Source organism: Microcaecilia unicolor, chromosome 9 (genome assembly GCF_901765095.1).
Source record: "Microcaecilia unicolor chromosome 9, aMicUni1.1, whole genome shotgun sequence".
NCBI classification, from domain to species: Eukaryota; Metazoa; Chordata; class Amphibia; order Gymnophiona; family Siphonopidae; genus Microcaecilia; species Microcaecilia unicolor.
This window is the reverse complement of record NC_044039.1, coordinates 7,757,970-7,773,102: the sequence shown is the minus strand read 5'-3', so window position 1 is coordinate 7,773,102 and position 15,133 is coordinate 7,757,970. Positions and strand designations below refer to the sequence as shown.

The 15,133-nt window shown below is 44.0% G+C and overlaps 1 protein-coding gene across 1 annotated transcript in view; it reads left to right on the top strand.

Annotated features, from left to right (window-relative positions):
• LOC115477759 overlaps positions 1-15,133 on the top strand; it is a 66,672-nt gene that overhangs the window by 11,844 nt on the left and 39,695 nt on the right. The window contains exons 3-4 of the mRNA XM_030214827.1: positions 5,408-5,539; positions 11,349-11,417. Coding sequence (XP_030070687.1) covers positions 5,408-5,539; positions 11,349-11,417 — 201 coding nt within the window. The remainder of the gene's footprint in view (positions 1-5,407; positions 5,540-11,348; positions 11,418-15,133) is intronic.

The following is a 15,133-nucleotide window of genomic DNA, read 5'->3' as shown; positions in this document are numbered from 1 at the left end:
ATAGGCATAAATCTAATGCAGTTTGGCCCTGGACGTCCTGAGCAGAAAATTTATAGACCTACAGAATCATCAGCTGGTCTTAGTAAAGATGAAAAGTGAAGGTTCTTCATTTTGAATAATAAACGTCAGTTTCTGACTCTTTACCAACTTCGTTCATGTATTCATTCAAATGGAGTGGAGGAGTGGCCTAGTGGTTAGGGTGGTGGAGGAGTGGCCTAGTGGTTAGGGTGGTGGACTTTGGTCCTGGGGAACTGAGGAACTGAGTTTGATTCCTACTTCAGGCACAGGCAGCTCCTTGTGACTTTGGGCAAGTCACTTAACCCTCCATTGCCCCATGTAAGCCGCATTGAGCCTGCCACGAGTGGGAAAGCGCAGGGTACAAATGTAACAAAAATAAAATAGATACTATTGGAGATTCTACATGGAATGTTGCTATTCCACTAGCAACATTCCATGTAGAAGGCTGCGCAGGCTTCTGTTTCTGTGAGTCTGACGTCCTGCACGTACGTGCAGGACGTCAGACTCACAGAAGCAGAAGCCTGCGCGGCCACATTGGTGATCTGCAAGGGCCGACTTCTACATGGAATGTTGCTAGTGGAATAGCAACATTCCATGTAGAATCTCAAATAGTAGCAACAGTGGAGGAGTGGCCTAGTGGTTAGGGTGGTGGACTTTGGTCCAGGGGAACTGAGTTTGATTCCCAGCACAGGCAGCTCCTTGTGACTCTGGGCAAGTCACTTAACCCTCCATTGCCCCATGTAAGCCGCATTGAGCCTGCCATGAGTGGGAAAGCGCAGGGTACAAATGTAACAAAAATAAAATAGATACTATTGGAGATTCTACATGGAATGTTGCTACTATTGGAGATTCCACATGGAATGTTGCTACTATTGGAGATTCTACATGGAATGTTGCTATTCCACTAGCAACATTCCATGTAGAAGGCTGCGCAGGCTTCTGTTTCTGTGAGTCTGACATCCTGCACATACGTGCAGGACGTCAGACTCACAGAAGCAGAAGCCTGCGCGGCCACATTGGTGATCTGCAAGGGCCGACTTCTACATGGAATGTTGCTAGTGGAATAGCAACATTCCATGTAGAATCTCAAATAGTAGCAACAGTGAAGGAGTGGCCTAGTGGTTAGGGTGGTGGACTTTGGTCCTGGGGAACTGAGTTCAATTCCCACTTCAGGCACAAGGCAGCTCCTTGTGACTCTGGGCAAGTCACTTAACCCTCCATTGCCCCATGTAAGCCACATTGAGCCTGCCATGAGTGGGAAAGCGCAGGGTACAAATGTAACAAAAATAAAATAGATACTATTGGAGATTCTACATGGAATGTTGCTACTATTGGAGATTCCACATGGAATGTTGCTACTATTGGAGATTCTACATGGAATGTTGCTATTCCACTAGCAACATTCCATGTAGAAGGCTGCGCAGGCTTCTGTTTCTGTGAGTCTGACGTCCTGCACATACGTGCAGGACGTCAGACTCACAGAAGCAGAAGCCTGCGCGGCCACATTGGTGATCTGCAAGGGCCGACTTCTACATGGAATGTTGCTAGTGGAATAGCAACATTCCATGTAGAATCTCAAATAGTAGCAACAGTGGAGGAGTGGCCTAGTGGTTAGGGTGGTGGACTTTGGTCCTGAGGAACTGAGTTCAATTCCCACTTCAGGCACAGGCAGCTCCTTGTGACTCTGGGCAAGTCACTTAACCCTCCATTGCCCCATGTAAGCCACATTGAGCCTGCCATGAGTGGGAAAGCGCAGGGTACAAGTGTAAAAAACATATATATATATATATATATACTTATATCTCATCTATTGAACCATTTCTAGGCAAGTTAAAATTTGACATTCATGATAAACAACGTCATATAGACAGGGACATCCATAACTTAATAAATAAACTCTACCAAATAAAAAGATTATCAACATTTTCCTAAAAACCATAAAATTTTGTTCCTAGTTTAATCAATGAAGGATAGATTAAAATTCTTTTTTGTGGTGAGTGCAGTACACGAGATGGTTCATAACGCTGAACCAACAAAACCAAAACAGAATTTGTATTACCATTCACAGCCTTAAAGATTAAAAATAAACATTTAAACTGTATTCGGTATTACATTAGTAACCAATATTGATTTATTTATAAAACTTATACCGTGCTTAAATCTAAGCGGTTCACAGCATAACATACATAATAATAAAAAGCACATATATCACAACATAAGAACATAAGCATTGTCATACTGGGACAGACCAAAGGCCCAGTATCCTGTTTCCAACAGTGGCCAATCCAGGTCACAAGTACCTGGCAAGATCCCAGAACATAAACCCCTCAAAAATAACAGCTCACAACCAACTGGTCCCCAACTGTGTCACACAGAGAAAGCCTGGACAAAAAAAAAATACGTTTTTTGGGCTGACTCCAGAAGCACACTGGGAGGTTAAGGTTTTGGCATGTCTGCTGGTAACTCTCTCCAGGCCTTACCCAAACCATTGACGTTGCTACACATTCTAACAATGTGTGTTGGTCATGAGTTATGCATAAAGGAGGTAATGTTATAAGTGAGTTGAAAGTGTAGAACAGTATTTTATGAACCGAAGCAGGACATCTTAGGTGCCCAAGGTATAAATGAATAAAAGTGATGCTTGGAAAGCATACTTTCTGATATTCAGCCAATGCGGAGTAGGGAGTGGGGTCTCACAGAGGTTTGGAGAGAGGAAGGGTATGTTATCAGTGAGCCTCTTGGGGAGTTGGGAAGGTACTATGAAGGGAGTGGTAGACTCTTCAGCACCCATTAAGCATGGGTAGCGTCAAGGTTGTTAAAACAAGTGCGGACTGTGAAATATTGCAGGAAGACCTTAGGAAACTGGAAGACTGGGCGTCCAAATGGCAGATGACATTTAATGTGGACAAATGCAAGGTGATGCACATTGGGAAGAATAATCCGAATCATAGTTACCTGATGTTAGGGTCCACCTTGGGAGTCAGCACTCAAGAAAAAGATCTGGGTGTCGTTGTAGAGAATACGCTGAAATCTGCTCAGTGTATGGCGGTGGCCAAAAATGTAAACAGGATGCTAGGAATTATTAGGAAAGGGATGGTGACTAAGACAGAAAATATTATAATGTCTTTGTATCGCTCCATGGTGTGTGTGCACCTTGAGTATTGTGTTCAATTCTGGTTGCCGTATCTCAAAAAAGATGTAGTGGAATTAAAAAAAAGTTCAAAGAAGATCGACCAAAATGATAAAGGGGATGGAACTCCTCTCGTATGAGGAAAGGCTAAAGAGGTCAGGGCTCTTCAGCTTGAAAAAGAGACAGATGAGGGGAGATATGATTGAGGTCTACAAAATCCTGAGTGGTGTAGAACAAGTAGAAGTAAATCGATTTTTTACTCGTTCCAAAGGTACAAAGACTAGGAGACACTCGAGGAAGTTACATGGAAATACTTTTAAAACAAATAGGAGGTAATATTTTTTTCGCTCAACGAATAGTTAAGCTCTGGAACTCTGCCAGAGGATGTGGTGACAGCGATTAGTGTATCTGGGTTTAAAAAAAGGTTTGGAGAGATTCCTGGAGGAAAAGTCCATAGTCTGCTATTGACACAGACATGGGAGGCAACTGCTTGCCCTGGGATTTGTAGAATGGAGTGTTGCCATGATTTGGGTTTCTGCCAGGTACTGGTGACCTGGCTTGTCCACTGTTTGGAAAACAGGATACTGGGCTAGGTGGACCATGGGTCTGACCCAGTATGGCCTACTCTTATGCTCTTAAGGGTGGGAAGAAGTTTATGGTATTCTGATCTGCTGTTAGAAACAAAGAGGAAACGTAGGAAGTTGGAGAGGTACTGGCAAAAGTCTAGAGATGGCTTCGGTAGGATGATGTGGCACCAGCAGATTGAATGTTGTAAGAGGAGATTAAGCAGGAGAAGAAACATTATTAATTCCAGAAGATTGTGGGGAGCTGCAATTATGCCACAGAATTCAGGTACTGAAGTATACATATTGTGTCCCATGAAAACCCGAGGTGGTGAGAGCTTGCAGCAGCTGACTTTCCTTCTTCTTCTGAGGAGAAGGTAAGTTGTCAGGCAGGTCTCAGTTGCTGCTCGTTGTAAGTGGAGCCTAGCAAGTACCTCAGGTGGAGGGATGGGTGGAAGGAGGGAATGAAGAGTTGATTTCTGTCTTAGCTATTGTCTGTGGGAGAAAGTTTTGCTTGTTTCATTGAGGGAGGTGAGTGCGGGTTAAAAAATTTGTAAGGGGATATTGTTCATTGTTTAGAGAACTACCATTGGATCGTCTTCTCTGGCCGACTGTATTTGTGAATAGATTACTGCAGGAGGGGTGTTTTCCACCAAAACTGGGGCATATGGGGCAATTCAATAACCCGGTTCCAAAATTAGGCGCCTAGATGCTGAGTGCAAATTCTGTAAAGGCATCTAAGTGCCAAGATTCTATTCTAGAATCCCAGCATAAAAAGCATCTACTGCCGACAATTAGACCTACCCACTTCTGCAGGTGTAAATATGTGCCCCTAAATTCAGTACCTTTAGCACGTAACTTATTTCCTACTCCACATTGGCTGAATTTCAGATGGTGTGTGTTCAGAGCATCAACTTTTATTCATTTATACCTCAGGCACTCCAGTTCGTAAAATACTGTTCTACACATTCAACTCACTTATAAAATGACTTCCTTAAGTCATAACTCTTGACCAACAAACTTTTTTTTAGTATTCTGTAAGTTATGGGTGTTAGTGGGAGCTTTGCCTATGCCCTGCCCGTGCTCCGTTGATATGTAGACCCCCCCCCATGTAGAAGTTGGCCCTTGCAGATCACCAATGTGGCCGCGCAATCTTCTGCTTCTGTGAGTCTGATGTCCTGCACGTACGTGCAGGACGTCAGACTCACAGAAACAGAAGCCTGCGCAGCCTTCTACATGGAATGTTGCTAGTGGAATAGCAACATTCCATGTAGAATCTCCAATAGTAGGAACATTCCATGTAGAATCTCAAATAGTATCTATTTTATTTTTGTTACATTTGTACCCCGCGTTTTCCCACTCATGGCAGGCTCAATGCGGCTTACATGGGGCAATGGAGGGTTAAGTGACTTGCCCAGAGTCACAAGGAGCTGCCTGTGCCTGAAGTGGGAATCGAACTCAGTTCCCCAGGACCAAAGTCCACCACCCTAACCACTAGGCCACTCCTCCAGTTTAATGACTAAGCAGCTCCAAAGTTCCTAATTAACACTGGTAACACACAGGGAATTAATAGATGCGTCTGACTTTGGTCCTGATTGAGGACGCTAGTGTTGCTTTTAGTTGAGAAATAAGTGGGGTTTCCCTAGCTAATCCTAGACATTATTTAATGGACATCATCACTTTTGTCGTACATTAGAAGAACTGCCATGTTCGAGATCAGCTGCTGTCATTCTATGTGAAAGATGTTTTAGGAAGCATCAAAGATGGGACGGGCACAGAGAACATGATCGATGGCTTTGCATTTCTGAAGGAGAACATGAGAAACTGTGTAAGTATGGTCTCTGTCTCAAAACGAACTTAATAAACAAGATAGAAAGAAGGCTGACGTAGATAGTGAGAAGACTCCTGAATGTGGAGATATCTGGTACGAGACTGTTAAAGCCCTTAAACCATTGTCAAAAATCTTGACTCTCTGTGTTCTCTCTCTACTCCTAGTTTGTCATGTGCTGCTCATTATCATTCTAGGCTCATCATCATTCCATCTTCCATTAGAGACTGTCAATATTTGATGCAAATGTGATACTTAAAAAAAAGCAAAAGCTTTCACAATTTGGACTAAAATGTGTAGTACATAAGTAATGCCACACTGGGAAAAGACCAAGGGTCCATCGAGCCCAGCATCCTGTCCCCGACAGCGGCCAATCCAGGCCAAGGGCACCTGGCGAGCTTCCCAAACGTACAACACTGTAGTTTCATCGCATGCCCCCTAGTCCTAGTATTTTTGGAAAACGTGAACAGACGCTTCACATCCATCTGTTCCACTCCACTCCACTCATTATTTTATATACCTCTATCATGTCTCCCCTCAGCCATCTCTTCTCCAAGCTGAATAGCCCTAGCCTCCTTAGTCTTTCTTCATAGGGAAGTCGTCCCATCCCCGCTATCATTTTAGTCGCCCTTCGCTGCACCTTTTCCAATTCTGCTATATCTTTTTTGAGATGCGGCGACCAGATACTTAAAAAAAAGCAAAAGCTTTCACAATTTGGACTAAAGTGTGTAGTGACAAGCATCATCCTGAATGTGTGTGTTTGCTTCACTATTCATCAGATCAAAAACACACAAAAGGGGGTAGTTACCAAGGTGGACTTTTATTGTATCTTAATTTACTGAGGGACTCACCTACTGGAGGTAGTTCAGTACTGCAGGTTATCAACTCCCACAGTATGACAATAATTCAACTTGCAATTAACCTCCTGGGAGGATCAGACCACAAAGCTGGGGTCTGATGCTCCTAGGCCACTTCTTAAAAGGGCCAGTGCTGAGCAGTGAGGAGCTGCCCCTTTTCCCTTCCTCACCAAAAGACATCCTCCCGCACCAAAGACCCCCCCCCAAAGTACTTCCCTGGGTCTCAAAGCTGATCCAAAAGATCCAAAGCCCTGTTAAATACTTCTCCCTCCCACCTCGATGATACCCCTCTCCCAGAAGATGTCCTCAGGTACAAGCAAAGAATCTCCCACTTCCCCTTAGGATCCTCCCGGCCTATCTTCCCTAATCCCTAGTTTTAGTGGGTTTGGGACAGGAGTGAACCCCAGTTGCTCCTGCTCCATCAGAGTCCTGGGTTCAAAATGGTTCCAGTGATGACTAGTGGTAGGCTTATGGTACTACTGCTGGGAGTCAAATTGCTATATAAGGACAAAAGACCTTTATACAGCATCATGACCCCTAGTGGTAGTACCATGACAGCACTGCTTGTGGTCACCAATGCCATTTTGAGCCTGGCTGCAGAAGAGGCAGGAGCTAGTGGGATCACTCCTGCCTCAAACCCAGCTGACACCAGGGATTAAGAAAGTAAGGCCTGTTATTGAATTTACATAATAATGAGCTAGTTGACATACATTTGCATATTTTGCACTCATTACTATTTAACTCATGGTAAATTAAGCTAACATGTGTTATAGTAATTTAACATGTGTTAGTGCGCTACAACACCTGAGCAAATAACGCACCTTGATAACTACCCTACAAAGGAGTCTTCAGCTTGGAGAAGAGATGGGTGAGGGAAGTTATGATAAAGGTATACAAAATCCTGAGTGGCGTGAAATGGGTAGATGTGAATCGACCATTTACTCTTTGAAAAAGTACAAAAAACTAGGGAACACACCATAGAGTTAAATAGTAACACATTTAAAACAAATAGAAAAACTATTTTTTCTCTCTAGAAAAAGTTAAGCTCTGGAACTCATTGCTGGAGGATGTGGTAAAAGCAGTTAGCACAGGTGGCTTAAAAAAAGATTTGGACAAGTTCTTGGAGGAAAAGTCCATAACCTGTTATTAAAGTAAACCTGGGGAAATCCACTGCTTATCCCTTGGGGTTTGGTAGCCTGGAATCTTGCTACGTTTTGGGATTCTACCAGGTACTCGTGCCCCATTTTGCATAGGACAATCAAGGGAGGACATCAGGATATTCACATTTTATCCCAATATTTTACAAAAAGCTTTGCCAAATGCAGAGCCTTTTGTAAAATATGTATGATGCTGGCAAATACATGTGTTTTGTTAGCAAGTCCAGAGGGCGGAGTGATTTTACAAGGTTGCATCTAGAAGAAAAAAATAGCATCACCCAGCATCTTCCACATATTATCTGCTGGCAATTACATATTGAAGTAGACATTTTGCAACTTCGAAGTATAATTGGCCAGCACTTTTACATATAGTTACATGTTTTCACAACCTATATGTAAAGTGGCAGTATTTACCAAATTAGGCCACCAAAGATTTCTTTTTTTTTTTTTTTAATATTAGATACATAAATAAAAAACATGGGATTAATTGCCACCACTTGGGTTGAGGGGGCTCTTATTAGAACATTGATAATGGATGGCTTTTATTTCTTAGGAATTTTTTTTGTGTATGTGTGTGTGGGGGGGGGGGGGGGGGGGGGGGGTTCATAAGCACTGACTCTTTTAAGTTTTTCCTTGGGAGAATCAAGTCACACTTTATCGACCTGATGCCCTCTGGGGAAGTTAACAACACTTTCCATGAACACCACAGCTTACAAGGTTTAATGCAAGTTGTGTTATCCGTTTTGCGTAATAATGATCTGTTCTGTACCTTTCCTGCTAAAATCTAAACAATGCCAAACGGGTACCAGGTCTGCTGTTAGGCTCTCTCCTTACCCTGATTCATTGAAAGTTATCAAAACCGACTAAGATTTCAGTTGGTGCTGGTTTAGGTAGGGCTCCTAACACTTCTGAATTGTGCGTAGGACAATCTCTCGATGGACGTGAACTGGTAGTTGTGTAGAACATAAGCATTGCCATACCGGGCCAGCTGTAGTCTTGGACAATGTTTTACAGACCTTTTTTTTTTCTATTTCCTGCAGCCTAACTCAATATTTATTCTAAGGGTTTCTATCTTCTTTAGCTTTTCTGTGCATCTCTATCAAAGGAAGCCAAACTTGTTAAGAAAATGAAGCGCACATTTCACAGGGTAAGCATCTGTTTATTGATTTCTTAAACCTGTCTAACTGTGGCCTTCTTACACTATCAGGAAAGATACATTGGGAATCACTGACATCTGTAATGTGCTAATTTTAATAAAAGATTTAGATTTAAGTCACTGGCAATGGATTCAGCAGGACTGAACAATCTCATTCCTTCAAGCAGCATAAATTTGTTGTTTCATCATGGAGACAAAATGACTGACCAATATTCAAATGTCAGAGCCGTTTTTAAATGCTGGCTGTGGCATTTAAATCTATTCCATATATTCAGCGGTGACTGTTGCTAGCTCCACAGTTAGCAGTGGTGTTAAGTGGCTATGTGGTGAGAAGTTATATGTGTGTGCTCGATGCAAAGAGCTCCTAGTTTTCAGAGAATGAGTCCATTCTTTTGAGGCTACAGTAGCAGACTTGGAGGAGCTGAGAGAGATGGCGGTATATAGAGGAGGCCTACAGGGATTCTGTAGAGAAGTCCCATCTCCAGTATGGCAGCCCCTGTGCTGCCTTGGAAGGAGGTCTCCTAAAAGGAAAGCATCACCCTGGTGAAGTAGGAAGCAATCCTGTAGCCAGGATCTGTCCACCATGGGATTATTTATTTATTTTAAAATTTTGTATACCACCCACACCCTAGGTGGTTTCCATAAAAACATACATAATTAAAACAACATACAATTCATCAAAAAATATAATATCCTCTTGCACCGAGGATGTGTCTCCAGAAGCTTCTGCTCAGGAGGGAAGGGTTAGGACGGCTGTTGTAGTTGGTGATTCAATCATTAGGCACATGGATGGCTGGGTGGCTGGTGGACGTGAGGATCACCTGGTCACTTGCCTGCCTGGTGACCTCATGTGTCATCTAGATAGGATTTTAGATAGTGCTGGGGAGGAGTCGGCTGTCTTGGTACATAAGTTCATAAGTATTGCCATACTGGGAAAGACCAAAGGTCCATCAAGCCCAGCATCCTGTTTCCAACAGTGGCCAATCCAGGTCACAAATACCCGGCAAGATCCCAAACATTTACAAAACATTTTATACCGCTTATCCCAGTGGATACCAATGACATAGGAAAAAGTGAGAGGAAGGTTCTGGAAGCCAAATTTAGGCTCTTTCTATCTAAGCTGAAATCCAGATTCTCCAGGGTAACATTTTCAGAACTGCTCCCAGTTCCACGCGCAGGACTCAAGTGGCAGGTAGAACTCCAATGTGTGGTTGAGATGATGGTATAGGGATGAGGGATTTGAATTTGTTAGAAACAGGGTAACATTCTGGGAAAGGGGGAGCCTGTTCCAAAAGGATGGACTCCACATTAACCGGGAAGGAACCAAGCTTCTGGCGCTCTCATTTAAAAGGAGATAAAGCAGATTTTAAACTAAAATGGGGGGGGGGGGGAGCCAACAGTCACCCAGGAGTGCATGGTTTGGTGTGGAGCATCCTTGAAGGATATTAATGAAACAGGATCTTTAGGGAATCCCAATAAAAAGGCTTCAATAATGGTGAAAGAAAGCCAGGAATGTTTAATGGGAGAACAGAGTAAAGGATGCAAATTATCCCCATCAACGTCAAAGCAGCTTGTTGATGCAAGGAAAAAACACAATTTGAAGTGTCTGTGTACAAATGCTAGAAGCCTAAAAAATAAGATGGGAGAATTAGTGTATATAACATTAAATGAAGAGGTATTTATAATAGGCAGAACATAAGAGCATAAGAGTAGCTATACTGGGTCAGACCAATGGTCCATCTAGCCCAATATCCTGTTTTCCAAACAGTGGCCAAGCCAGGTCACAAGTACCTGGCAGAAATTCAAATCGTGGCAACATTCCATGTAGAACCCCAAAGAATAGCAAGGTTCTAGAATCCTAAAAAGTGACAAGATTCCTTGCAGAACCTCTCAAAGTAGCAACATTCCGTGTAGAACCCCAAAGAATAGCAAGATTCTGGAATCCTAAAGAGTGACAAGATTAGTAGCAACATTCCATGTAGAACCCCAAAGAATAGCAAGATTCTAGAATCCTAAAAAGTGACAAGATTCCATGCAGAATCTCAAAGAGTAGCAACGTTCCATGTAGAACCCCAAAGAATAGCAAGATTCTGGAATCCTAAAGATTCCATGCAGAATCTCGAAAAGTAGCAACATTCCACGCTACAAATCCCAGGGCAAGCAGTTGCTTCCCATGTCTCAAACAATTTTCTAATAAGAACTCCCCCCTCAATCAATTTTCCCTTGTTTGGGAGCCTGACCCATAGCAATAGTACCATGAGACTGTGGCTAGGGGTTTGAGGTCAACATTTTTACAGAGGGAGCCACTGGAGCAAAAGCGCTAGGGGATCCCTCCTGTCCTATTATTACCCAACACAGAGACCCATGGTAGGTTGCAGGGAAGGGGGGGGGGGAGGAAATTTAAACTGGATCAGGGGTGGATTGAGGGGCGGGGCTCTTATTTAAGTTCTTCCTTGGTAGAACCAAGCCACACTTTAGCGGCTTGAAGCCCTCTGGGGAAGTTAACAACACTTTCCATGAATACCACAGTTCACGAGGTTTAATGCAAGTTGTGTTATCAATTTAGCATAATAATATCCAAATGATGTCAAGTGGGTAACCACATCTGCTGTTAAGCTCTGTGCTTTATTTGATTGCAGCTCAGAGAAAAGGGAGTGTACAAAGCCATCAGTGAACTTGACATGCTCGTCCTCTGGATTGACGCCTTCGTAAATGCGCTCAAATAAAAGAAGAAGGTGACAGGGCTGTCAGTAAAGGAATGTGTGAGTGCAGAGCACAACAGAAAAGGCAAGAAGTTTACTTGCACTGAATAATATGAGAAACTGACTTGGGCAGTAGCTGGCTTCAGATCAATGAGTAACGTATTTGTCATCACAAATGAGAAGCCATGTCTTACATTTCATATAACGCCATCAAAGAATCATCAGTGTTTGCAATATCCTATCTCCTGAGGACCAAGCACAAGTACGTTTCACTTGAACATGCAGGAGGCTTTTCGTATTGTATAGCTGCCTGTATAATACACGTAATATTTATCCTTATTGTTAAAATATTTCTCAATGAAATTAACAGAATCAGCGCTAACTGTTTTAAGAAATCTCCACTCTAAGTAAATGAGCAAATCAATGTTTATTTATTTATTTGTGAAATGTGTATATGTGTATGTTCTGCGGGTGGTGGTGGGGACTATTTTTAAAAATAAAGAAAAAAAATTAAATTCTATGAATGTAATGAGTGGGTTAGAGAATGGAGAGGTGAACTAAAGGATTGAAATAGATTTCTGTAGGTCCTAAGTCCTTATGAAGCGGTGGCCTTGCAAGATTTCCACGGAAGTCTCACGAGGCCGCCGCTTGAAGTCTTGGCGTCATTTTGAAGTGGTGGCAGCGAGCAGGTCAGCGGCCGCGGACAGGAAAGAGTGGGGTTCCTTCCTGTCCCAAAGAGGTCACCATTAGACCACCAGGCTGTGTTAAGGTACGTTGGGGAGGGGACACCCTGAGGCCTGCCTGCCAGCCCACCTGCCCAGAAACCCGGACAAACGGGCAGGCTGGAAAAAACTGCCAGGACCCCCCGACAGTCCCCTGAAAAGGAGGACATGTCCAGGGAAATCCAGACATATGGTAACCCTAAATACAGAGGTTGGTGAAAGCCAGGTTTTTCCTGCAATCTTTTCTAGAAGCTGCAGAGGTTCCTGCTGGAGCTAAGTAACTCAGCTGTGTCCCAGGGGCTGAGGGAAGGGGGGAGCTTGTGAGACTGGCAGTGGTGAAAGGAACAAGCCTCTAGGGAGAGAGGCTATAGATGTTCCAGCCAAAGCCTGGTGACTCAGCTGTGTACGAGGGGCTGAGGAAGGGGCTGGAGCCTATGAAACTTGCAGTGGTGACAAGAAAAAGCCTCTAGAGGAGAGAACTATGGACAAGGTACTTTTGAAAGGGGGTATCCCCATGTGCTAGTGGGAACATGGCTGGAAGTAAGCCCTGCTGAGAAACCCATCAGAAGCAGCCAGAAGATAAAAGAAAGGCTTTGGGATACCTGTGGAATATAGTAACATAGTAACATAGTAGATGACGGCAGAAAAAGACCTGCACGGTCCATCCAGTCTGCCCGAAAAGATAAACTCACATGTGCTACTTTTTGTGTATACCTTACCTTGATTTGTATCTGTCATTTTCAGGGCACAGACCGTAGAAGTCTGCCCAGCACTAGCCCCGCCTCCCAACCACCAGCCCCGCCTCCCACCACCGGTTCTGGCACAGACCCTATAAGTCTGCCCAGCACTATCCCTGCCTCCCAACCACCAGCCCCGCCTCCCACCACCGGCTCTGGCACAGACCGTGTAAGTTTGCCCAGCACTGTCCCCGCCTCCCAACCACCAGCCCCGCCTCCTGATCTCGACTAAGCTCCTGAGGATCCATTCCTTCTGCACAGGATTCCTTTATGTTTATCCCACGCATGTTTGAATTCCATTACCGTTTTCCTCTCCACCACCTCCCGCGGGAGGGCATTCCAAGCATCCACCACTCTCTCCGTGAAAAAATACTTCCTGACATTTTTCTTGAGTCTATATATTCAGACTTAAATAAGAAATGCCAGTCTTTGCCACATAGTGGAGTTTGTTTTGCTTGGAAGTTAATAAATTAATTCCTTGGGTGTATTTGTGAAACCGAAAACCTGGGCTGGATTAGTGTCTGGCCATGGATTGAACTCCTGGAAACTAAAGTGGTTTTCCTGATCTAAAAATGGTCAGTGCTTGAAGTTGGTGGTTCCTAACCACGATGAGGGTGACCAGGACCATCACACTGGATAGTGCTTGAAATGGAATATCCATGTGTAATTTAGCCCACGGCTGTCAGAGGCTTTAAGACCACTGACCACTGCTTCCTGAGTATCGCCCAGTATCTGTTTCGTGGCTGCTGAAAGGATGCTTTTTTTAACCCATTACTGCTGCCCAATCCAGCCTACAAACACACAGATAATGTCTAGTTGATTTGCTATTTAAATGGTACAATATTATCCATGTATTTTTTGAAAACACATGGATTGGTCAACTGCGTGTTTATTGGCTGCTGGTCAACACATAATTGGCTTTGAATTTTGAGATGAGTGGAGGAGTAGCCTAGCGGTTAGTGCAGTGGACTTTGATCCTGGGGAACTGAGTTCGATTACCACTGCAGCTCCTTGTGACTGTGGGCAAGTCACAACCCTCCATTGCCCCAGGTACAAAAAAACAAGTACCTGTATATATGTAAACCTCTTTGAATGTATTGCAAAATACCACAGAAAGGCAGTATATCAAGTCCCATTTCCCTCCCCATAATTACATAAATACCATCATCTATCTATATGTGCATCTCACATATACATAGAAAATACTTAGAAAGCCAGGATTTACACATGCAAATTGTGCATATGGCAATGGGGTGTGGTCTGGGCAGGACTAGGGTAGGGCAAAAATTGGCATGAATAATCCATTTCAGAAGGGGAATGAATGTCCATGACTTGTATGTTCTTTCTAAAATCTGCCTTCTTCTAATATGTCCTGCCAGCCCACTAGAGGGCAGTGCTCCCTAGCTGAACATGGTCTATTTTTCATTAAAAGGGGGGAAAGGCAGTCAGAAGTTGAAGCTGATCCTAGCTTTTATTTTATTAGTTCCATAAGTGTGAAATCCTGTAGGTAGTTTTGCAATCGTAAAATATAAGAATAATCCAAGCATTAAACCTTTAGCCATATGTTAACTTTGCTCTGCTGGTTATTTAAAGGCAGTTTGGATCTATTAACCAGGGGCATAACCAGACCTCGAGGTGGGAGGGGTCCAGAGCCCAAGGTGAGGGAGGGCACATTTTGGTCACTGCCCCGCCACCACCCCCCTGACGCCTCACCACCCTGCCGCTCCCGACCCACTGCCGCCGCCGTACATTTTGGCTGGTGGGGGTCCCTAACCCCCACCAGCTGAAGCACTGCCACCGCAAATACCTTGGCTGGCAGGAGTTCCCAACCCCCGCCAGCTGGACTTCATCCAGCACTCGTCTCCGGCGCTGCTGCATTGCCTGCCCTGCTCTCTCTTCCCCTAATATCCGGCACTAAATGGAACATGCCGGACATGAGGGGAAGAGACAGTAGGGCAGGCAATACTGCAGCACTGCTGCGGACCAGCGCTGGATGGTCTTCAGATGGCAGAGGTTGGGGACCCCCGCCAGCCAACCAGGGACCCAGAGCAAATTTTGGGGGGACCAGGCCCCCGTGGCCCCACGTAGCTATACCACTGCTATTAACTAAGCTGCATCAGGTGTTTAACGCAGCTTTTAACACACATTAAAAACAGTAACTCCCTCTACTGGAACTTGGGGTTGAAATAGCAGTTAAGTGATTAAATGCACTTAGGTGCTATTGAATTTCTTGATTTCCATTGTTTGAATTTCCATTGTTAAT